General features: G+C 42.0%; 1 protein-coding gene across 1 annotated transcript in view; it reads right to left on the bottom strand.

Annotated features, from left to right (window-relative positions):
• The window catches only part of Itga4 (integrin subunit alpha 4), a 74,889-nt gene extending 51,753 nt beyond the window's left edge, over positions 1-23,136 (bottom strand). Inside the window, exons 1-8 of the mRNA XM_087900098.1 lie at positions 22,807-23,136; positions 22,407-22,528; positions 5,266-5,372; positions 5,044-5,173; positions 3,666-3,733; positions 2,104-2,233; positions 776-861; positions 45-107 (exon numbers count right to left, since the gene is read on the bottom strand). Coding sequence (XP_087756224.1) covers positions 45-107; positions 776-861; positions 2,104-2,233; positions 3,666-3,733; positions 5,044-5,173; positions 5,266-5,372; positions 22,407-22,528; positions 22,807-23,003 — 903 coding nt within the window. The 5' untranslated portion in view covers positions 23,004-23,136. The remainder of the gene's footprint in view (positions 1-44; positions 108-775; positions 862-2,103; positions 2,234-3,665; positions 3,734-5,043; positions 5,174-5,265; positions 5,373-22,406; positions 22,529-22,806) is intronic.
• Positions 23,137-25,113: the final 1,977 nt, after the last annotated feature.

The following is a 25,113-nucleotide window of genomic DNA, read 5'->3' as shown; positions in this document are numbered from 1 at the left end:
TCGACTGAAGCTCTCAGCGACCCCAGAGGCAGAGACATATTTACCTTTTTACCTTTCATTTCATGGATGATGCTCAACTCCTTTTCATTGATGCTGAATATATATGCCTGCGAGTGGGGGAAGAATTCAAAACGTTTACTTCCTTAGCAGATTTAAAAAAAACTAATTTGTTTAATTGAAACATCAATTTGTGTATAATACATAATTGGACAAATATAAAAATATTAAATTTTTAATGCAATTATTAATGCTACAAATTTTAAAAGTGGTATGAAAATATTCATATTAGTAAGCCTGATTTGCAACACTCTCCTCTGAGGAATTTACTTTTGGGTACCACAGAGAAAGCACAGAAAAAGATTTGCCAAAAAACGCAGCGCCAATGTTCACATGGCAATGCAGAAAAATATAGAACTGGAATTATCCTAGAGAATATCTGTTCTTTTTTGTCTTACCATGCAGCATTACCTGTCTCAATTCCCTTTTACTAAATAATAACCAAAACCGCATTCTCTGGGCATCCACAGATAATTATACTTTATAAGCAATTTACTCAGAGTCAAGCCCCACTTAAGTTATACGATGTCCTCGAAAGGTTTCCAACTCAATCTCTTTGATGACTATAAATATATTTTACATAAATTCAACCGATGCAATGCATTGCTCATCGTTGTAATCTTATATTCATGAAAATGTTTACGGCTTCCCTTTAATGCCCGATTCACATAATCCATTCAAGACTTTGTGAAGAAACAAAGAGAAAAAAAAGTCTCACTTTTCCTATCTGTTCATGTTGAGGGGCTCCTCCTACGACTTCAGTCGTATGTGGACTTCGAAAATGACCAGCTCCAACTGAATAGCCTTCATAACAGGAGAGAAACACGTGAGACTTCATTCACTATAGACTTGTACTTTTCTAATTCTTTCCGCAGAGGAAAATAAAATTGAATCCGAAGTGATTACTTTAGGTAGATATCCTGGAAAAACTTTAATAACTTAAAATCATCATTTAAAGCAATTTTAACATATACGTTATAAAAAACGATACTATAGGTTTGCATTGCCACGCTCTCAGCGTTGAGAATGCGATGCTGACACTTGGTGAGTTATTCCCTGCGTGATGAGCAAGCACTTCTCAGCGCTGCAACTGTAACATCTGACCGTACACACAACTCTGAAGCTGGCAAGTGCTAATCGTCACAGATTTTAGCTTTCTGTTGTGTGGACTTCACATAAAAACATGTCAAGACCTTCTTCCATCACAGGCAAGAAAATGTCATATAGGTTCTGTTGGAATGATAATAAAATACTACTTGTTTCATTAGTGCCCTTTCTGAGCACATGATGTCCACATTTCAAGCACATACGGGTTAAACAAACCTATGCTTTATCAGAAACTGCAGAACACATGCGTCTTATTGTAAAGGGAAGCAATGCCATAAAATTGGTGTTTGTAAAAATGTCGGTGATAAAGTATGATAGTCTTGCTTTGTGAAATAAGATCAAAGAGGAAAAGGGTATTAAAAATGATTAAACTCCGAGAAACAACCCAAGATAATCTTTCCAAACAAAAGTAAATGTCTCCAAGGAAAATGTAAAAAAATAATTTTTAGAATATATACTTAATGTTCTCCTTTATCTACAATGCTTTTTTAAGGCCCATTGATTTTCATTTCATAGTCTAAGAATTTATGATTATGCATTCATAGGCATGTGTATAGACAAGTGAACTAATACAGAGTTAGTTTAAGAACTTCCTAGGGACCCAGGAGTGGTGACCCACATTTGTAATTCCAGCATTCAGGCAGCAAAGGCAGGCAGATCTCTGAGAGTCGAGGCCAACCAGGACTACGCAGTGGGACCCTGTCTTCACAGGATGGACTGAGGCAGACTTCTGCAGTAAGCTTTCAATCATTCCTATATAAAATCATAGTGGGGATGGCTACAGTCAACTATGTCAGCATAGCATATGGAGTTAATGAAAACATAATTGCCTCTCTGCCTGACTGAGACAGGTTCTGACGTTACTGGACAACTGGATACTGAGAATAGCACATATTTCTAAGGCACAAATAATCTGAGTTTCTCAAATTTTTACAGTACCTAAGTAACTTCCAAATTTTACTTTATTCTGAAGGTCTAAAAATGCCTTGTACGTGTTTGTAGTTATATTGTAGACAAAGACGGAACCAGTCCAGTAAGACGATCCTGGGGCCCCCATCACGATTAAATCCTGTAAAAGAAAACTCGTCATCATTTGAAAATTAGATCTCACCACCCCAAACCTCTCAGAAACCTACAACATTCTAGGTACATCATTAGGAAATGAGTTGGACCCTGAAGCTCTGACATGACAGCACTTCATTAATTTAAAACCAGATGTTAAAAAGCCAGAATCACTAACGTAGATTTTAGAGGGAAAATCCTGGCGGTCTCTTCGCACTTCTTAGTGGGTTTCAAACACCAAAGGTAGGGAGGGACGTTAGACAATAAAGTAAGCTTTGGAGACAAAGGCACTGTGGGTCAACGAAGGACAATCCTCTCTGTGTAATTCATTAGGGTTCATTACCAGGATAATCGTGTGCTACCAGAGAGGAAATGGGGGCTTAATTTATTTCAATTTGCAAAAGTCACTGAATAGCGTCCCTAACAATTTCAGCCCAGATGATAAAAGGGTTTACGAAATTTAGGGCATATTTTATCACAACTAGGAAGGAGGGAGAGAGAGAGCAGGTCCTTGTCTCTATTGTATAACAAACCATAGCAATCAACTCCAATTAAAATATAGTTTATTTTCTAAGTGATTCTGAACTTTCAATATTGTTACTTCCATAAATGAAAGAAGAATTGTTATAAGCATTTATAAAGATGTCTAGAAGCAGTCAACCCAAACAATGTTTAAAAACATTCATAAAATTGTGATGTGGCTGGGTGGTGGTGCTACACACCTTTAATCCCAGCACTTGGGAGGCAGAGGCAGGTGAATCTCTGTGAGTTTGAGGCCAGCATGGTCTACAAGAGCTAGTTCCAGAACAGGTTCCAAAGCTACAGAGAAACCCTGTCTCAATAAACATATATATATATATATATATATATATATATATATATATATATACACACACACACACACACACACACACACATATGGGTTTTTGAGAGAACCTGAAACATTTATGATTTAAGCTGAGGAATGGACATAATTCTGATTTCACATATAATACTCTAGAGTTTTGGAGTTTTGGGTAACAAGTGTTTGGGATTATATCTGATTTTCAAGGGTACAATCAAGCTGTTAAGCCTTGCTACTACCACAATATTAATGAAACACAGACTCACGTATTTTCTTCATCCTCAATTAGTAATAATTGGGTAGATGCTTTCAGTTCTTACATTAACAAAATAACTAGTTACTTCAGGTGTCCATTAAATCCTTAATGGAGGTGATAATTTTAGTGTGGATTTTTGTTGATCTTGTGTAGTATATCAGTCATTTGCACATTAATTTTATAAAATTATAGATGGGACTTTAAACGGGACAAATACAGTGATAACAGTCTACAGCTTGAGAGATGTTACTCAACTGTTACTCAACTTTGAGTCTAGAGAACCCCTGGAATCACACTGCTACCCCTGTGCAGTACCTGGAGCTACTATCGGGCTCCTACCTGGGTGTGAAAACTCGATATTCCAACCTGACACGATGCAAAATGCTCTCCAAATTTTCTCACAAAATCTACAATAAAGTATAAAATATTGATTTAGATAAATTGAGAATACACACACATACACACACACACACACACACACACACACACACACACACAGTTAGAGGGCAGCCCAGGCTGATCTTGAATCTAAGACCCTTCTAAACTCAGTCTTCTAATTTTTTTAGGATCAATTTTCATGGTAATGATATCCATATCTCCATAATTTATTTTTCTCAGAGGTCTTCACAGACATGACTCTTAGGATCTGTATTTTGCACTTCACTTTTGAAAACGATAATAATTGCCAAAATTCACACCATTCAGCTCTCCTGGACTAAGATACAAAGTATCATCCTGAATCACAATTAAAGGCATTTTCCCCTCTGCTTTCTCATCGGAGGAAGGTTTTGCAATGTCTCCTAAGAGGTAATACTTCTGGCTTTGGGTTTCCAGTTCTCAGTCACTTTATAGATTGGGGGTGCCCAACAGTGTCTTCACATGGTAGAACAGCTACTCACTCAAGCAACTTACTACACCTCTTTCTTCGTGGTGACTTTTTGTCTGTATAGAAAGCAATGGCAATCTACCCTCTCGGCAAAGTCCCACAACAAGCTGTAACATTAAATATAACCCTCATTGCTAGACCCATCTATCCCACAAAAGTGGAACTCGATGTGCTCTGATTGACACTCTTCACCCTATTCTTCCTTCCACACCCCCAATCACTTTTCCACTCTTAACCTCAGTATTTGGTGTCTTCAGATTTCACACATATTATTGTGTGTTGTTCCTGTGGCTGGCTTATGGTATTCTTCATATTCATCTCTGGTGTCCCGAATGGCAGGGTTTAGTGAGGCTGCATGGCATTCTATTGTGTGTCTATGCACATACATAAACCACCCTTGAATCCTTTACTCTCAGATTCCTTTAGGGACTGCTGAGTGATGTGGGCCTTCTATTTTCATATCTTGGGACACGCCCATAGTCTTTCATAATATTCTACTAATTTGAACTCATACCGTCTTTGGGGATACTTCTCATCTTTTTGGTACATAGCTATTCTACCAACTAAGAATCAATCTTCCCGGATTTTTATCTATACTCCCCGATGATTAGCGACACAACCACCCTTCATCTACCTATTAGCCACTTTTCTGCACGTGGGCCTCTCCAGCCCTGCCTTAGGGGGAGGCAACCTGTGTACACAAGTAAAAAAGCTTGATTTAATTGCTTGTTTTAATTAGTTTGGCCATGATGATTTGGGTCAGTGGTCTTTCTCCTCCCATTTATGGGATTAACGGATTCTCTCCAACCAGCGACATCATGCCATGCTTACTTCGGTAACATGGGGCCATCTTTTTGCTCAGTTCTGTTCGCAAATCTGAAGGCACCGCGTAGCAAACACCACTGGGTAGCTTATTATCAGTCCTCATGTAATATATATTTTTCCACCTATGCCCGCAAGTCTGAATAAAACAAAAGCAGAACAAACATGTGAAGGTCACACCTAGAAAGTCTGATTCCAGAATCTTGATGGACGGGCCCATTTAATACCTACCACAATAGATCCATTTTCACCCGGCTGTCTGGAAAGTGTCACCCCCAGCCACTGGTTATCTCTCTCTTCCAAGCAAGTCCTTCCACAGGGCTCTCCAGCAGGGCTACCTGCAGCATTTAGAGATATGTTTACGGTCAGCTTCATTGTAAGCAATGTTTCTCTAAAAAGTATAGAGTAGTTAAAGCTGGGCACTTATGTCCAGGGTTTCTCTTCAGCTAGCTCTGTCTCATCTTCTATTCAGGGTACAAGTTAGGGCTAAAGTGAGTTACTCTCTGCCAGCATAGTTGTTCTCCACACGTGATGAATGTTCGTTGTTGAAATGACCTCGGAGCGACGAAGACACCTTGAAGATGTGGCCTTCATGATACAAGAGGTAGCTAATTAACCTGAGCAAGATGAGGAAGGTTCGTTTGAGCCAGAGTCAGAGGCAGATGTTTGGAAAAGAATCTGTGCTCTTTACCTTGCTCATCTATCAATATAAGCAGCGTCACCAGAGCACTTTCAAAAATGTCCTCAGCAATTAAAGGACCGCTTATCGGAGCTAGACGATGGTGACTGAGCATGCATAATGCACAACATATAACACGCGGTAGCATCTGTGCTCTAGACCTAGTGGAATGACTGGTGTTTTCAATAGCGATAAAAGGGTCTTTGAAAACAAAATGGTGTCAGTAGTAAATAAAAAACATCAGTAGGCACACTTTGGTAAATGCATAAATTGCAAAATAATAATAATAATAATAAATAATAATAATAATAATAATAAAACAGCAATTGGGAAATACTCAGGTGGGACATAGTTCTGCTAAAATGTACAACAATCATTTCTACGGCGATGATTTTTTATTTGTCAGAACAAGTTCTTTGCTGTTGAGCTGAAGTCCTAGCAAAGCTGTGTTGAAGTGATTTCTGATCGTTAAATGGAGAAAGAATGAGATGAGTGTCATCGATTCTTTTTGCTATCTCTACATTTTATCCTTTTCAGTCAACACTTGAGTATCCTGTGCTCAGTTCCAACCACAGATAAATGCATGAGCAGCAATTAGATGAGGAAAGTATGCAAGAATCTGGACTTCTTTCCTTTGAACACTGGTCACCAAGTCTTTATACTGTTAAGGCAAAAATTCCTGCACTGGTCTTTGTATTGTTAGGTACCTGCTTACCCCTCTAACCTTAACCCTCTGTACAGCTTCCGGAGAAACTCCACAGTTCCTGCATCAATAAGGATGCTATATTTCAAATGAAATCATCTGTATTGGCTTTTCTGAGTCATACAGATTTTGTGTAAGAAGTATAGGAAGATATTTGGGACTATCATAGAAATACCTAATCCCTTAACACAACTGAGCTGAAGGAAGTTTCCCAAACTTTCTTCTGGAGTCTTATTCTGTGGGTCCAGCCAAGTCTGTCTATTGCAAGCGCTGCTTCAGGTCATGTCAGGAGCATGGTTAGAACAGAACATGGATAATGCATTGCTGATTTGTCTTCCTGGAAAACAATGATGCCCTTCCACTACTAATAGTCTATCCAGGAAAGATAGACTGAGAGATGAAGGCAGATCGGTCCAGAGAAAGAGCATTGCTAAGCAACAGGAGAGCACTTGCTATATCCCAAACCCTGATAAAGAATGGACCAGATGGACATGGAGCTTTCTGTGTGAAAATTATAAAAGAAAGCTTGGTGGAGGAAGGAGAGAGGAGGAGGAGGCAAGAAAAGAAAGCTGAGGAATAAAAGGGTTTGTATTGCGTACCAGTCAACAGGGTAAAATCACTCTAGCACAGGGAGATGCTGGAACAACAGGGACCAGACCAATACAGGAGAAATAAGAAGGCCAAATGAAACTGTAATTGTTATTGTGATAGTTTTCAGTTTGACTTGTCTCTAATATTACCAACGCTTAAAAAATTAATATCAAAAACAGATCATCAAAGGCAGATCCAGCCTGCCTGCAGTTGAAGTTCTGTTACCATAAGAATCAACGACATATCACCTCTGCAAATATCACACCATTTCTAACATTGCAGTGAACACCCAACTAATTCACCTCTAGTTCAGTCGTTGTTCTTAAAGGCAGGAGCACACGGGCCTGCAAATGGCACCTTCACGGTTGGCGTGTGGGTGAAGAAATGGGTGCTTTCCTCAAGGTTATATTTGATATTTGCAAACAAATGTTCTCTCCTAGAGGTAGTCGCCCAAGTTTAAAGACAACAAACACAGTGCTTTGGATCCACAAAAGTGATATCATGCAAATTGCTCGCTGAAAATGGCCCAGAAGTTCATACGTGCAAGAATAGCATACTGCGCGCATTATGTGTTTCTCTGCTGAGTTCTGTTTCCTATGTTTTTAAATGAACATTAGAGACACCTTTGCCAAGTTAAGTTGTCATCTGTCTTGTTCAAGCTGCTTCCTGCTCAGGAGCGTTAGCCCTGCAGACGACAGTTACTGCTGCTGCCGCCTGACTCCCTGCACACTGTGCCCCTTTCTTAGCATCCAATCCCCTTCTCTCCATTCCTGGGGTTTCCTGAGCTCTCCGTAAGCACTGCTGTACGATCTATCTTATTTAGAAAAAGGTCCTAGGCCTTTACCTTCCAGTGCGACTCACGTCCCTGTCTTCCCCTACTCGTAATTCTAGGTTAAAAGCAATGATTCGTAGAAGTGGAACAAAGAGCCCTCCAGAAGCCACAAGAAGAAATGTTTACATGACATTCCCTGCGGCCAGACGTTCCCTGTATTCTAGTTGTGAGAGTGAGTTGCTCTTGAACAGAATGAACACGTAGTGAGTGGGCATATGGGGAGGGTGGGGGTTGGGGTGAAGGATCACTCGACAGAGTTTTTGCCATGTGTTAGTATGCGGTTCCAAATAACAGATACTCATCTATAGATAAGATCTTTTATTTATGATAATTAAAATATATATTAATATATAAACAACATAAATATTTTATCTACTCTACAGAAAAGACTTAGCAAGCAAAGGCTCTTACTGGCATAGGCTATGATTGGGAAGAAATTCGGTTGCTTCACTAACCAGTAGGAGGGAGGGCTTCGTTTTGCCAGGGATCAGCTACAGACATTTGTTTGTAGCTGCTCTGCTCTGCTTCCAAGGGTTAGCACTGACGCTATTCATCTTGGCCAAGCACAGATCATGTTGGTCATTCCATCCCAACACAAAACCCAGACAACGTGCTAAAAACAGAAGTCTATAAATGGAAAAAAACACATCTTCTATATGTGTTGCATGTCTTGAGTTTGAAATATGTGTCAGCATTATGACTATCAGACTATAAATGAATGAAAATAATACAAATGTAAGGAATTATTTTTGCATGCATACACTTGCGTACACTTATACACCTACACACCCACCTACATACATGTCATACTGTTTCTTTTTTTCTCTTCTTAACATGGCTTCCTAGAGAGGGAACTCCCAACTTCAGGGGCAACACAGAGGGACTTGGAGCACTGCCTGTGAGACAGAAACAGCTCCGGGAATATTCCTTGGTTCACTACCTAGCTCCGAATTTCCTTGTTTCTGGAAGAGTTTCCCATACTCTTTGAAAGTGCCAGAAGAACCTCAGCAGAAAAGACAAGACCTCCACATCCTATGGTTTTCTCAGGTCTCTCAGACAGAGGTTTTCAACCTCAGGTTGAGACCCTTTTGGGTCACAGGATTCTTTCATAGGAGTCACATATCAGGTATCCTGCATATCAGATATTTACACTGCAATATACAACAGTAGCAGAATTACAGATATGAAATAGCAGTGGAATACTTTTAAGGTTGGGGTTCACCACAACATGAGGAGCTGTCTATTAAAGGGTTGCAGCAGCAGGAAAACTGAGGACCATCGCTCTGAGAGTTGTTCCCTCAACCCCTACGCTTCTGAAGCTACCCTTCCAAGTGAAGGAACTGAACAGAAACCCCTGTCCTGGTAGGTTGCGACTACATGATATAGTAGACAATTAAACACTAAATTATTTTCTTTATGAAGAAATTTGGTATTCATTTGAACAAAGGTGATGTTTGCACAGGCTGTCCCGCAAAAGCCAATTTCATAAATGCTCCTGAGGAGACCAAACACGAATTCATGTTTTATTTTACCCAATGTCAAGCTGCAATGATTTGGGATCCAGTTTTCATGCCAGCGTATGCATTACTAAGCTGAACTGTGAGCAAGCCAATCAGTCCCTTGATTGAAGAAGTACTTAGCATGGCTGAATACCAAAGAGGTGAGTGGAAATTAGCATGTGAGGGCTCTTTCTCTTTTGCACTAGGATGACTAATTCTTAGCACAGTTGAATGCATTTTCCCAGTATGCATTAAGGGGAAAATCCATATTAAAGCCATCTCCCTTACTCTAAGAATTAAGTTCATTTTTTTTCAAATTGGGGAAGAAAATATATGATATATAAATGTAAACATAAATGAAAATTAGTAATTTTAATTGATGCCACAGGGCGATCGGTAATGAAAAGTCCCCAAACTATCTTAATACAAAATATACAGCTTTAATAAACAGAATGAAGACTTACAGCAGCTTACACCAGAATCCAAACTATCCGTCCAGACGCAGGAGCCAGGCGAGAGAGAGCTAGCGGGAGCGTACATGCCAGGTTTATAGGTAAACTTTAGACTAAGGGCGACACGCCCCACAAACAGAATGTGGTTGGCTGAACTCCCCTATCATCTCCCCTTTTTTCTAAAATAAGACAGAACCAAACCAAATACAACTATTACAATGAAAGCAAATAATAAATATAAAAGTTACAAACAACAAACAATATTAAGCAAGAAACATATAACAAAAGTTTTACTAAACATTCTATCTCAGGGAGTCTAAATAATGTAGATGGTAACTACAACTATCTAATCTTCAACTCCATCAAAGATCTGAAAAGGAAAATAATTTTACTCAAACAGCCCGGAAGTACAAGCGGGAAACTTCCGAAATGTGCAATGAATGGAAGAGACAACTGAATACCTGGGCAATCACCCAAAGTCTCGTATGCAATGCTGAGTCAACCAACTTTGGCTAAGACCTGATGTAACTGACATGCCATTTTTCAAAGGCAAGAAACCTTTTAGGACTCTCTCACCCTGTCTTCGCAAGATAAGACAATCCTGCTTTTATCCATTTATGGATATTCTGTAATTCTGTCAGTGGTTGAGGTATGGGCTTTTTCTTTGCCCAAAGGCCAGTTCTGCCAGGAAGAAGACAAGCTCCATGTGGAGTGTCTTTGGTGCTCAGTGTTCTCTCGGGAGTAGAGCGGTGATGCCAGGAGCGATTGTGTCTCACATTTTCCACAGCTTGTCAAAGAGGTTGAAGATTATACTATCTATACTAAGTATGATCTCTATGCACCTAAATAACCTGATTAGCCTAAATATAAATATAATAAACATATATGACTATTAATTTCTATCTATCTAACTTGAAGACTAAGAGAATGAACAACTGTGCAATGAATGAGGACAATGACCTCCAAATGTAAACAATGTAGCTAACCGGGTTCTCTCCATCCTCCCAACCGCCTTCCTCCCACTTTTATTTTGCTCTTCAACTCCTTGGTGTAACTATTCACACTCCAAAAATCGAGCAGAGGCCACAGAGGACAAGAGATGTGATCTTCTCCATGACCTCAAGCAGTAGAGACTGGCTATGTCTTAACCGTAGCATTCTCATAGTGCAGGACCCTGCCGCTCGCACGCCAAGTGGGCACTTGGTACATATTTGTGGATGGAGGATTTCGAAATCTCTTATCCCACCGCAATAACCCCTTAATATTTTCACTAAACTTAGAGATGGAAGAACATCGATTTTTGTTTCTATATTCCCTACTTCTCCTCCACAACACTAATTCCTTAAGTTTTAAGACGTAGTAACCGAGGGCGAGGAGGAAACTGCACTTGAGTGTGATGTTCTTTCCAAGTGTGACTGGGAGAAGAGAAACTGAAGATAATGAGCCACTTGGGACCTGTGGGTTTTTGCGGGGACTCTAGGAAGAAGCAAGCCATGTGATGTGCCTGGACAAGAACTGAGCCTAGAACATATGTGAGCATCAGATGATGATATCATTACCAATATAGTGTTATCGTAAGGGATTCAGTTAAACACTAAGCTGTATATAGGGTCACAGCATAATCCTCTATGTATAACATAGACATAAGCCCATTATTTCATGGGAAGCCTCATTATGAACACAATTTTATTCTCACAGTAAGGCCAAAAGATGAGTTATTAATTCCTTAATTCATGAGAAAATGCAGTCCCGTGAATGTGTACAGTTGTGTGCACATGGGTGAATACATATGTGTAGTTGGAGGTTAGCCCAGGAATCTCCACTGCTCTTTACTGTATTTTTGGAGGTAGCATCTCTCACAAAACCTGGAGCTTATCGATTTAGCTAGACTGGCTAGCCAGTGAGATCCAGGGTCCTCCTGTCTCCACTTCCCGAGCGCTAAGTTTAGAGACCTGCTACAGTGCCTGGCTTTTACTTGGATGCTGGGAATTGAACTCAGGTCCTCATGCATGCTCAGAAAATACCTTGCCATCTGAAGAATCTCCCCAGCCCCCAACAGAGTCTTAAAGGAATCAAGAACTTGATTAAATTTATAAAGCTAGTAAATCAAAACATTACAATTTTTAAAAAAACAATCTTTATGTTGCTTCCCATGACTCTAAAACATTGGCAATGGAACTCTACAAATACTCAGATGTGTGAATTAGCTGAATTCAATTTCACATCCCAAATCTGTTTTTCCATCTGAGAATGTACAAAATATAGCAATTCTGCCCAGAATGTAAATAAACGTTTTTATTTGAGACAGGGCTTCACTCTAGCTCAAGCTGGCCTGAAACTCATCCTAGAACTTATTAAGTCAACTCTGCATTGTTCATGAAGAGTTTCGGTTTCTGGAGCCCTGTCCTGCGGCCCCGCCCTTTCCCTCCACTAGTCACCTTCAGTATTGGGACATTTCTGCTGAAGAGCGAAGGTCCCAGCGGAAAGGTCAGTCTCCAGGGCCTTTTGTCCTGGACCTTTGAGGGTTTGACTCAAGTGCTTTGCAGTGGGGGAAGGCTGGGACTTTTTGTGTAATGGTTTGTCTGGGTTTTCTACCGTCGCCACAGCTCCGTGGCTTCCCCAGCAGACATTCGGGGGAAGCGCTCGGTCCCGCTCCCTGAACAGGTGAGAGAGTGCGTAAGTGCAGCTGCTCTTTCAGAGCTTATGACACAGTTTCAGCTTTCGGGAAAAACAACAAAAGCCCTCACTGAGTTACTTTTGTCTTTCGAATTTGAAGTTCTAACCAATTGCACAATAAATGTCATACCTTTAAGACTGGCCCATCTTTTTTTTTCAATCATAGAAAGTGAACAACTCTTGTTTTGTCCTATGTTCTATGGAGACATTAACTTCAGATATCTTTTTTAAGGAAGTAATAATTACTAATGAAAAGATCCTCTGAACTAAAGTAGCAGATGAAATTAACAGCTTATAAAGCCTACCAAAACATACAGGTGAAGGTTACAGAAGCTGACGCCGGAGCATCCCTGATTGCCTAGCACCTAGTAGGTGTTCAATAATGGCAAATATTCCTACTCCCCCAGGAAACGGTCCTCTGCTGATTTTAATTTAGACACCAGGGGGCGCTCACAGTGCTGTGACATTTGAGGAGCAGCCTCCAGCTCTAACCCAAATGGCCTTGTAGGTTAGTTTATCTTATCAAAACATAGTTACTACTAAGTTCATTAACAATTTATGCTTAAAACATGCAATTTTCACACACACACACATCAAATTAAACATGGCAGTGATTCCTCCAAAAGATAACAGGGATGTTTAGGAACTCAAGAGCAACCTGAATGATTTGGTGTTATGAAAGCCATAACACCAGCATTTTAAAGGGGGCATAGAGCATGAAAAGTGTCAGATTCCAAGACCTTTCCTCCTGAGAATCTAGAGTCAAGCAAACATGAAATTATCCAGTTAAATGTCAAACAAGAGACCATTCTTGAAATAATTTTCTTGAGTTCAAAAGAGATTTTTAAAGGTGGTCTTAAGATGGCTAACAGAATCTGATAATGGCTAGTGGGCAAGTTCTAAATGCCCATCTGTGAAACAGTCTGTGTGATCCAGGAGTCCACAGGCCTGGCAAAGCCACGTACATTGGTCCCTTTACTCTTTCCTAGTCTGTATTCTATTCTATTCCGTATTCTATTCTATTCCATATTCTATTCTATTCTATTCTATTCTATTCTATTCTATTCTATTCTATTCTATTCTATTCTATTCTATTCTATTCTATTCCATATTCTATTCTATTCTACTCTACTCTGAAAGAAAGTTGCCCACCACAGAGACACAGATATTGTCCTGGTGGGGACCAATATCGCCATGTTGTGGAGTTGAAACTCTGTAAATGTGACTTGGTCCTTCATTCTGAAGCCTCAGTACTATAGAAAAGAAGGTCATTTGTGCAGTCCCGATTCTAGGTCCAGGGTCTCTGCTGGTCTCTTAGTCACAAGCTTCTTCAGAGTTCTCCAGGAAACTCATATAACTCTTTGTTAAAGTTACAAGGGAGAAATGGACTCCAATGGGTCTGCTTGGTGAGAACAGTTTAGACAGGAGAGTCGCTCTTCTGCGGACTTTCAGTGCACTGCATGCCTTTTAATAGCTATAAACACATGCATTAACAATTTTTTTCAAAACATTCTGGAAGTATTGTGAATTCCAGCATCAAATGCAGAGCTAACCACTGGGGGGGGGGAGCTTGAGGTGTGGGGGGGACAGGGAGAAAGGTCAACACCAACAGCCAGCTTCTCAGTATTAGCCTTTCAAATGCTGGCATTATTAACAAGCCGATTCCGTACTAAATCTATTTATAAAATAATTTAGTAAACTAAAATTTAGTAACATTTGCTTATGACACTAGAAAATATTTAAGGGGAAAAAATCCTACTTTTATGGTTCCAGTATTGTAGTTTTGCAGTTGGTTACTTCTTGGCTTTAAAGATTCATTTGAAAACTTAAATGAATGCCATTTAAAATAATTTAAATTTTTGATATATGTATTTGTGTGTGTATGAGGAGGGAGGGTGCCTTGAGTAGTTCAGAAACCGTACATCAGGGGTCATTCATAGCCTTCTAGCCTTCCTTTTTGCTGGGACAGGGTCTTTCTTAGTTGATTCTCCAGTTGATTCTCCTATCCTCACCTCTTATTAGTCAACACAGAAAGCACTTGTACCCATTCAAGCAAGATAAAATCAAAATTCTAAACAGAAACTAAATCCAAGAAAACTTATTTGCCCTTAAACCTAGAGCGGCCCATGTTGAAGTGCCATGCATGGGGCTGTTACTGTCGGTTCACAGGTAGAGCAGGTGAGGGGTGGTAGATGGTAGGATAGCAAGTTTTACTGAGGAGCTGTCATATTCTCCTTGCCATTGAAGACTCACACCAGGATGAGGCGTGCTATATATCAAGAGGCATTTCTCTGTAGGAAGTTGGAAAGACTAAGATAAAACATTGCAGAGACCGTAGCTGGCCCATGGAAATGATCAGATATAAAGCCCACTGGACAGTGTTTCCAGGAAAACAGCCTGAGCCCAGAGTGAGGCCATGCTAGAAAGACTCCACGGGTATCACAGCCACGCTGTCTGCGGCCAGGTGTGATTGAGCCTAGCCCTTAACCACTGCGGTGTCGCTTCTGCCCAAGGTGAAATTTGAAAAGAACATCTCTAATTCACTTCAGAGACATAGACACGCTTCCAAATAAAAGGGGTCTGAAAAATAAATGTTCTTATTGTTTCTGAACATATTTGTTATCAATTACAATGCTTCAAAATTGAAAAAGAATCCTCACAATTAAAAAAAGATAGGTATAAACTAAGACTATCAGAACAAACAAGGAACTAGCTCATTTACCCCATGGCACTGGCTGTCCCTTGCACGTCAATCACCCTTGACTCTGACTTCTGGTCCACAGGCATAAAAATCTAACTCATAGATAACTAGTTTTGTGTTGTATAAGCCTCACACCAATGGAATACATTGCCTTCCCAAAAACCTGCTGTTCTACCTCTTTGGGGTACCTATCACCATTAGCCACCCAGTACCCCCAAATCAGAACCTTTAGTGACATCTTTGATAATTTCTTTTCCCTAGGGTTACTCATTCAAAAACTACCAAGCGTTTCTGAATCCATGAACTCTGGCTTTTTCCCAGCACTCCTGTCGCTGTCCTAGCTAAGGACTAAGTAACCTCTACCACAGGAGGTTGGCCCTATGATTGTAATACCACTCTCAGTCTTGAAACATTGACTCCAATTATTCATTACACTACACTAGACTCCCATGTGTCAAACACACAATCTGGACACACCACTTCCCAGTTGTAAACCTCACAGGGTAGGTTCAAAGTCACAAGTTGTTCCAGGAATAATCTGATTACCTCTGTAATCTATCACTCTGCAAAGCCATCCTGCCTGGTTCTCAGTTCTTCAGAGGTACATTGCTCACAGAGACCTCCATGCCCAATGCTTGTTCTGACTGGCATATGTTTTTCTTTCTTATTCTGTGAGAATTTCGTGCACATACGCAATGAAATATAAACAGGTATGCCTTCATTTCCTCTAAACCCTCCTTTCCTCATGTGACTATTTCCTCCTCCTCTTACCCCACCTTCTTCCTGTCTCTAATAATCCACCAAGGACAATTAACTGCCCATATGTACAAGACTTTGGAGCCGTCACTGCAGAATGGGACCTTCCAGTGGCCACACCCTGAGTGGCGTATTATTTTTATGATCTCTTCCTCTAGCTGAGGCTTATTCAGTCCTCACATGGGTCTCAGTTCCTTCTTTGTTCTTGTCCCTAGATCTTCCCATCAGAGTTTCCTACAACAATGAACATATGGGTGGGCAAACTATTGTACAAAGGATGTGTTGTTCCTGCGCCCTTAGATTTGGTCTCTCAATATCTCTCAGCTTATGACTAGGTGAATACAAGAGCCATATGCACAATAGACTAGTAATGCCTGGCCCCAGATCATTTGCCAAGGAAAAGTATCTTAGCCATTAGAAATATTAGCCAATGAACACAGAAGCATGTATCAAAAAGAAATGGATTTAAGAAAGCATCTCTTGTGTGCCAGGGATAAATCCTGTTCCCACTGCCAGGAGTCCCACAAATAGACCAAGCCACACACTATCACCCACATTCAAAGGGCCTAGTTGGGTCCCATGCAGGCTCCCCAGCTGTCAGTTCAAAGTCCATGAGCTCCAGTTAGCTTGGTCAGCTGTCTCTGTGGGTTTCCCCATCATTATCAAGCCTTTCCTCTGCCTTGCTCACATAATCCCTCTTCCCTATGACTGGACTCCAGGAGCTCCTCCCAGTGCTTGCCTGTGGATCTCTGCATCTGCTTCCATCAGTTTTTGAGTGAAGGGTCATGTTTATCTTTCTGGGTCTTGTTTGCATCACTAAGGATGAAATTTTTCTACTTCCATCCATTTGCATGCAAATATCATGATGTCATTGTTTTTTACTGCTGAGTAATACTTCATTGTATAAATGCACCACGCTTTCTTTATCCATTCTCTGATTGAGGGGCAGCTAGGCTATTTCCAGGCTCTTACTATTATGAATAATGCTGCTATGAATTTAGTTGAGCCAAGTGTCCCTGTGGTATGATTGAGCATCCTTTGGGTATATGCCAGAGTGGTATTGTTTGGTCTTGAGGTAGATTGATTCCCAGTTTTCTGAGAAACTGCCATACTGATTTTCAAAGCAGCTGTACAAGTTTGAACTCCCGCCAGCAGTGAAGGAGTGTTCCCCTTACTCCATATCCTCTCCAGCATAAGCTGCCATCAGTGTTTTTGAACTTAGCCATTCTGACAGGTGTAAGGTATCTCAGAGTTGTTTTGAGTTGCATTTCTCTGATGACTAAGGATGTTGAGCAGTTCCTTAAATGTCTTTCGGTCATTAGAGATTATTCTGTTGAGAATTCTCTGTTTACATCTGTATCCCGTTTTTCTCAGCCTTGATGCAGGGGAAAGGGACTTGGTCTTGCCTCAACTAGATGGGAGGGAGGTGGGTAGGAGTGTGAGGGTGGGAGGGAGGGTGAACTGTGGTTGGCATGTAAAATGAATTTTAAAAAGAGATAATAATAATAATAATAAAAATAATAATAATAATAATAAAAAAAGAAAGCATCTCTCCAGTTAGAAGGACATCTCTCCTTTAGAGAGCTCTAGTATGGGGGGATTTTGGAACTTCTAATCTTTTAAAATATTGTGTGTTATATGGGGGGGCACATAGGTTTAGGTATTCTTGGATATCAGACACATTGGATGCCTCTGGAGCAGGCATCATCACAAGTGTTACAGCCACTTGTAATGCGGATGCTGGAATTGAACTTGGGTCCTCTGACACAGTGATAAACACCCTCAACAGCTAAGTCATTTGGCCAACCCCAGCTCCTACCTTTTAACCTCAGTTTATTAATAGCATCCTATACCATGGTTTTCTGTGTTCAGGGATGATTTTTCAAAATGAGAAAACTGTAGTAATCTTGGTTTCATAAGCTATAATTTTAGGCTCACTGCAAACAAAAAAACATTGCTCAGAATATATGTGGCTTTAGCAGTTAGGTGCTTGTATTTTAGTATTCCTAACTCCTGCCAATCAGGTAGAAATGATGCAATGCTTAGAAACCTGACCTGTTCCCAAGGAGGGTATAAAATACAAAAACTAGAGATTTCCTAACACAATGTTATTTCCAGAAATATATTCAAAACCGGTAACGGTGACCAAGTTGCTATGGACCGTTGGTCTTCCAGCAAGAGAAACAGAAGCCCAGACAGGAAGCCTAACAGCTCAACATGCAGAACTCTGCATCTGCGGGGGAAGTGAGATGCTCTGCACGGGGAGAGCAGACACAGGAGCAGGGGGAATTGTGCTATCCGATAGGAATGTAATGTGTGCTCTCATGACATTTTTAACTGAAGGACTGGCATATTACAAAGGTAAAAAGAATGTGAAATCAATTCAAGATATTAAACTATCAATACTACTTCAAGATAGCTCTTTCATGAGGTAATCATAACTTAATTTTGTACTGTCTTAGACATCTACTATGTCAATTACTGAATAAAACTCACTATGGACATTTCCTGTCCTCAAAAGCCACATGTGGCCAGAGACTAATTTGTGATTTTAGATTCTATGACCAGATAAGTCAGTCATTCAGAGCTACAGTCTCCTCCTTCTCTAGACACACACAGGCGCACACACACACACACACACACACACACACACACACACAGGAACACACAGGATCACAGAGAGACACACACAGGCTCACAAAGACACATACATACAAACACAGGATCACACAGAGACACACACACAGGCTTACACACAGACACAGACACACACACACACAGAGGATCACACAGAGACACACACAGGCTCACACACACAGAAACACACACACACACAGAAACACACACATAGACACACATACACAGGGGATAGAGGAAAGACTATCTGTGGTAATTATGAAGTATTAAAAATCAAGAGTGTCTTTTGATACCCAAATAAATCTGATAATTCTTCATGCTTTGTTATTGTGTTCTGCTTTGCTAACTATTTGGATTTTAAGCATGGCCCATGCTTAAATGTATAGATTGAGTCATTATTCTTACCACCCTGACTCAGGAGCTATCAGAGACCAAATTCATGCAACAGCCCCCAGGAAGGGTGCAGAGCAGCTGGCAGAGGAGAATGGACATGTGGACATGTGGACATGTGGAAATCACTGTGACCTGCTGAGACACAATGGATGTAGTCCCAGGGCCTCCTGAAGGGAGACCACTTCTTTGTTCATGGGAGGAAGCAGTAAGGGGGAAAAAAAAAAAAAAAAAGAAGCTACTTGTGAGGCAGGCAGGATGCTAGAAGGAGGCAGAGAACACAGGAAGAAAACACCCTGGGTGCTACATAGGCAACTCCGTCAGCGTTACTTCGGTTTGCTAGGAGGGCACTGCCAACATCTCCCCTGAGCATACCAGATAAATGTGTATGCCTGCTTGACTCTGATTATGGCTGCATGATATGCAGTAACCAGGCTAAAGTGGGAGAGCAGAGGCGCCTATCTGAACCAGCCATTTGTCTGACATAGTACAGAAACTTGGAAATACCTCATGATGGATATTTTGAACCAAACAGCTGGAATCGTGATAAAAAAAAAAAGTAATAGTATTCCAGAGACAAGCGGTTACTTACTGAGATGGATAGCGCCAATAGCTCTCTATCTTACAACTTTTTTTTCTTTTTTCTTTTTCTTTTTCTTTCTTTCTTTCTTTTTTTTTTTTTTTTGATGGGCTAAGTGACTTCTTTTTCATTTTGCTTCATTTCAGTTTGTTAAATTTTTTGTTTATACAATCAACATTTTATTTTCAGGCCATTAATTGACCCTAGTTACTTATTTTGATATCATTTTATTGCAGGTATCACATATATTTTAAGTAGAAAAAATCATTTTTCAATGTCTGATATGTATCAGACATTGAACTAAATATTTTGAAAGGCAGGGTATGAGATAGGGTCTCACTATGTAGCTCTGGCGGTCTTTGAACTATTGTGTAGATTAGGCTGGCTTAGACCTAAGCTCTCAAAGATCTACCCACCTCTACCTCCTGAGTGTGGGAATTAAAGGCATACGCCACCATGCCTGGCTAAGCTAAGTGTTTTTAAACTTTATAATATAATCACTTACATTGTAGATAATCACAATTATTTATATAATTACTAATATAGTCATTCATAATATAACTATGTAATATAGTTAAATATAAATAAAAATACTTTTAAAATTATAAATAGCTCAATCATACAGAGGATTTTGTGTCTGTGCATGTAGGCATACACATACACACACACACACACCACAAAATGTGTTCCTAAGTAATGGTCCATAGTCTATAAACCTTACAGTCTTAAATATGGTTCTGTTCATCAATTGGTGACTTTTTATACTTTCTGGACGTTCGCATACATATTTTACTTTACAGCTTTAAATTACTTTTGAATTTGTTCTTAATAAAGAAACAGTTTTCTTGTAGAAGCTGAGACTGTATTGTTCATAATGTTCCCTGAGAAGTGACTTCAATCAGTTCCCTTTCAAAAATATTCTCAATGCTGCCACAGCTGACACTAGAACCAATCCATTGACTAGGGCCTTACACTCAATTTTGTCTCTTTCATCTCGGTACTTTTGTGATGGACTCAGTTGTTGAAGGTGAGAAACACAGCCTTGGCTTCCCATTGCTAACTCTTTTACCCACTGATCAAGCTGATAGCTATCAGACTTGGACTTCCCCTGATCCATCCATCCCAGAACTCGTAATGTTCCTTACGGATCTACTGTGTTCCGATGCCTCTGGAGAACTCTGGGCTCTATACCACGGTGGATTTAGGTTTTCCTTAGTTGACAGCTGCCATCAGCCACAAGCTTGTATAATTTATCAGGGCGTGATCTTTCCGGTTAAATACAAGCATCCATAAATAGAGCCAGTGCCCTCCAGGCAGGATGTAGCTACCACTAGTTGTAATGTCACGGATCTGGAAAGAATGCCAGGACTGGAGACCCTGGGAAGCCTCTGTTAGATCAAGGCTTCATTCATTCACAGTTCTCTCAGGCAACGAAAATACTCTGCAAAATCATTCCGAATACACAGCTCTGTGAATCTTGTGTGCGCCCCAGTCTGCCCCTTGGAATAGGGGTTCCTAATGATGCTCTGAGGTCCATCTCTCCTCCACGAAGAATTAAGGTTCACAATAATTTTTCTGTGACTAGAATTTATGTTGTTTCTCTCTCCCCCCCCCCCTTCGTTCTCATCCTCCTCCCCTCCCACCCTCAATAGCCTTTGTACTTTTCTATCAGCTTCAGCCAAGGCCAATGCACAGATAATTCCTGCATTTTTATGGGTGCTGAGGCAAAAAAAAAAAATGCGAAAGGAGAAAAAGAACAAAACAAGCAAGAAAAAAAACAGATGACTATAGAAATTAAAGACAAAATAAGGTCATCTTCAAGAGCCCATTTACAGATAAGCATGGGAAGTTCCAATTATTACCTCTAACTCCTCGTCATAGATGATAGAGCATCCCTACAGACAGCACATCAAACCCTTCTTTTAGTCTTCTCTTCACTAAAGATGCACGACTGAAGTGTAAGGCTAAGCCTCGGTACGTAATTTTGAAGGAGGAACCCATAGCTCTCTATGCTTGATCCCCACTGCGGGAAGCAGAAACAATACAGTCCTAACCTAGGGTTGCTTTGAGTGGGAAACATTGAGCAATATATACGACAACGCTTAACAACATTGGGAGCAAGATAGATCTAAATATGATATTAGTTCCCCTTTCTTTTCCCATGTGCCTGTGCGCAGCAAATTTGCTTTTGACTTTGAAACATGAAACTTCTCCCCTCCCCCAGCAGCACACATGTCTCAAGTTGCTGCAAACCTAAATAAAGACATAAAAAAATGAGGGCCGGAGACAGGCCTGCTTCACAGGGGAATCTGAGGAAATTTAGTAACTATATGTTAGACCTCCTCAATTAATGATTTTAACAGTAGACATGCCATTTTTCCATCCCTTTCTTTTATGGTTATATATTCTACGGGGAAAAAAAAAATATGGTGTCCGTTTCTTTTTCAAAGGAAGAGGAAGATAAGACCTTGGGCTAGATGATAGAATGTAGGATCGATCTAACTTTTCATTCCTGATGTGCCCTTTATCCTATATCAAAGATAAAAAGTCAAAGATCAAGTACAATCCTCCCCTTGGGTTGTATCCTCTGGCTTTGAAGCAGGTTTTACTCATGGTGGGTGATAAGAGGTGGCTGGCCAGAAGGCATCCTACAAAACTTTCCCTGAAGGAGCTATGCCAGCTGAGATCAACGAAACTACAGTCGCAAGCAAGAGAAAGGCAAATATCACCAGAAGCAAGCTGCCACGGGATTAAAACTGAAAAGCATGCACTTTAAACTAGAAGAAACTGGCACCGTGACGTCTTCCAGGATTTGCCCAGCAATGGGCCCACGGGGAGAGAAAGTTCATTATCTCCTGGTCCAGGACCCAACTCACCCAGCTGGAGCTGCTCGCACGTTTGACCTGGATTCTTTCCGATCCTGCATCTGTAAATCGCCCCAGGATTGACCACTGAGGCATTGGAGGGCCAGCTGGCAGTGGGTGCCCCTGCGATTAGCCTAAAGCGAGAACCATGCAAGTTCGCTCAGATGTGAGCCAGCCTGCCCATCCACCCTGCCCATCACCATCTCCCAAGACTCAGAACTCCGGGACCACGTACCCGGAGCACCCTGAGGGCTGCTATCCCAAGATAAGTTAGTTCCAAGGCTCTCCAGTGAGCCATCTGGCTGGAGCCAGGCTTTCCTCTGATCTCCCAGGAGGGCGGAAAGTTTGATTCAAACAAGGAATCCCAGAGGCGGAGACGCTGCCACATGCCTCTTGGGGAGGGCGCACTCACCAGCGCTTTTCCCCGTGGCTGTGTAGCACCACCGAGTAGCCAAACAGAGAGCCGGAGGGGCCCTGGTACAGCAGCGCGCTCTCTGGGTCCAGGTTGTAGGGGTACCCCGCAGGCACTCCCAGGTACAACAGCATCACCACGGCTTCCCAGAGGACGACCCCTCGGGGCCCGAGTCTGCGCCTCGGTTCTGCAGCCATGCACTCTTGGGGAACATTCAACACCAAACGGCCACTGACCAGAGTTGCACAGGATGCGACGGTTGGCCAAGGCGAAGAGCGCCCCAAGAGATGAAGTGCAGCAGCGTGTCCGGTACTGGCAGGCGACAGGGGCGGAGAGAGGGACGCCAGGGGAGGGGAATTGGTGGCCACAGGCGGAGCAATTGTGGTGGCCAGGGATGCCTCAGGCCCTGCCCCCACGCCCCGTTTCTGTGGCCTGAGGGCTGGGTGCCCCTGTGAGCTGGGTGGGGTCTTGGGTGTGGTGCAGTGGCTCACAGCCTCGGCTCCCTCTCCCCAACACGATTCCCCACCCCCACCCCGCCGCAGCTGTAGGGGGCGCTAGGGGACCTAGGTTGCTGGAACTCACATCCTGGCCAGGTTCTGGCAACCCTCAGAGCGTTTGGCTGGCTTTAGGTTTCTGGGGTTTAGCAAGAATGACCCTGAGAAGGACACAAACGGGGCAGGGCTTCTTTCCCTTTTGAAAGTTGAGTGGGGCTTGATGGCCAGTCTTGAGGTACTTTATGCAGTGACTGACCTCCATGGCCAGCCTCTGTGACCAATAGTGGTCCCCCCCAGTTTGGGGACTAGGACTGGGGCGAAACCTCCAGAACTTCCTTTGTCAGTGAAGTGCCCTGTCGCGAGAGAAATTACGCAGTTGGCACGAACTAATAAAAACTGCCCCTACATATATATCCCGAGGCGCCTAGGGAGCATTTTGGTGACAAACGCATATTATGGCTAGTCTCTTCAAAGCTCCCAGGCCTGCACCCTCTTGTGCTGGCTTCCTTCCTCTCTACACTTCCTCTTAAGTAGGGTCTGTATGCATGAGCAAGCCAGGCAATAGTCTGTCCCCAAACTCAGGCTGGCTAAGGAAATTCTGTGACTTGCCTCACTAAGCAAACTCCTCCCCCTCATCCCCTCTTCACTTCTTCATAACCCGTCCCTATGTACAGGGAGCTGTTCCGCTGCCCCAGGACACACCCGCCACCAGAAATGTAGACGCAGCATAAAACAAGGTCATACTGAGCCTCCAAAACGATACTGGAGGCCAAAGACACAGCACACCTGAGTCAGGTAAGGGGCCTCGGCTGAGCGCACGCCACATGTGCCTGGTTTCATGTTGGAGGAAGCAGCAAGTGCAGACAGCTGTTCGGAGGAGAGATTCGGGCCTCCTTGCCACTGCTGCGTGAAAAGACGATTGAAAAACGAAGAGTGTGCCAGAAAAAAAAGAGTTAAACCAACGCACAGCCCGCGTGGTCGCTGTTCACTGAGTCAGATCCTCTTAGGCAGCAGACAGTACCCAGTCCCCCCAACACCACCAACAACCTGCAAGACTGACGAAGCATCCAGTAAAAGATGGGCCAGATGGTAGAAAAGAAAGTTCTACAGAGTCTGAATGTTTGGGGACACTTGACAAGGGTTGGAAGACAAGAATAGTTGAGTCAGGCTACACACACTCACGGGACTGGCCCCTCGGCCAGGTGGAAAACTGAGAAAGAGCAGGTATCTCCTGACACCCACAGGCACTGAAGAAGGGGTTAAACTCTGGTCAGAGCTGATAGCTGCCAAGCAGCTAATGGACAGAACCTGGTTTCTACCATTCTGATTACAATTTACCACGTTGCCAGAGGTATTATGCAACCCGCTATGACACCCGTCCTTCCTTTCCTAAGTGTGGAAAACAGTCCTCTTGCTAACCCTCCCCACCCCAGTGGGAGATAAGCAATGTTTACCCCTTTTTCTAATGTCCCAGTGACAAAGCCAGGTATGGTTCCGAAGGTGACCCTGGAGAACTGCCTTGGTTAGGATGCCCACTGCTGCGACAGAACACCGTGATCAAAAGCAACCTGGGGAGGGAAGGATTTATTTAGCTTACATATTCTGAATCATCGTCCATTGCAGGAAACCAAAACAGGAACTCAAACCGGGCAGGAACCTGAAGGAAACCACGTTACCGGCTTGCTCCTGATGGCTCACTCCGACTGCTTTCCTACAGCACCCAAGAATACAGCCTGGAGTGAAGTGGTACATACCCACCGTGGGCTGGACCGGAGCAGAAATGAGGGGTACTCTCTAGGCCTAGATGGAGTTC

Source organism: Myodes glareolus, chromosome 21 (assembly GCF_982192425.1).
Source record: "Myodes glareolus chromosome 21, mMyoGla1.1, whole genome shotgun sequence".
Lineage (NCBI taxonomy): Eukaryota > Metazoa > Chordata > Mammalia > Rodentia > Cricetidae > Myodes > Myodes glareolus.
The sequence above is the reverse complement of the archived record's forward strand: the minus strand, read 5'-3'. Positions and strand labels throughout refer to the sequence as shown.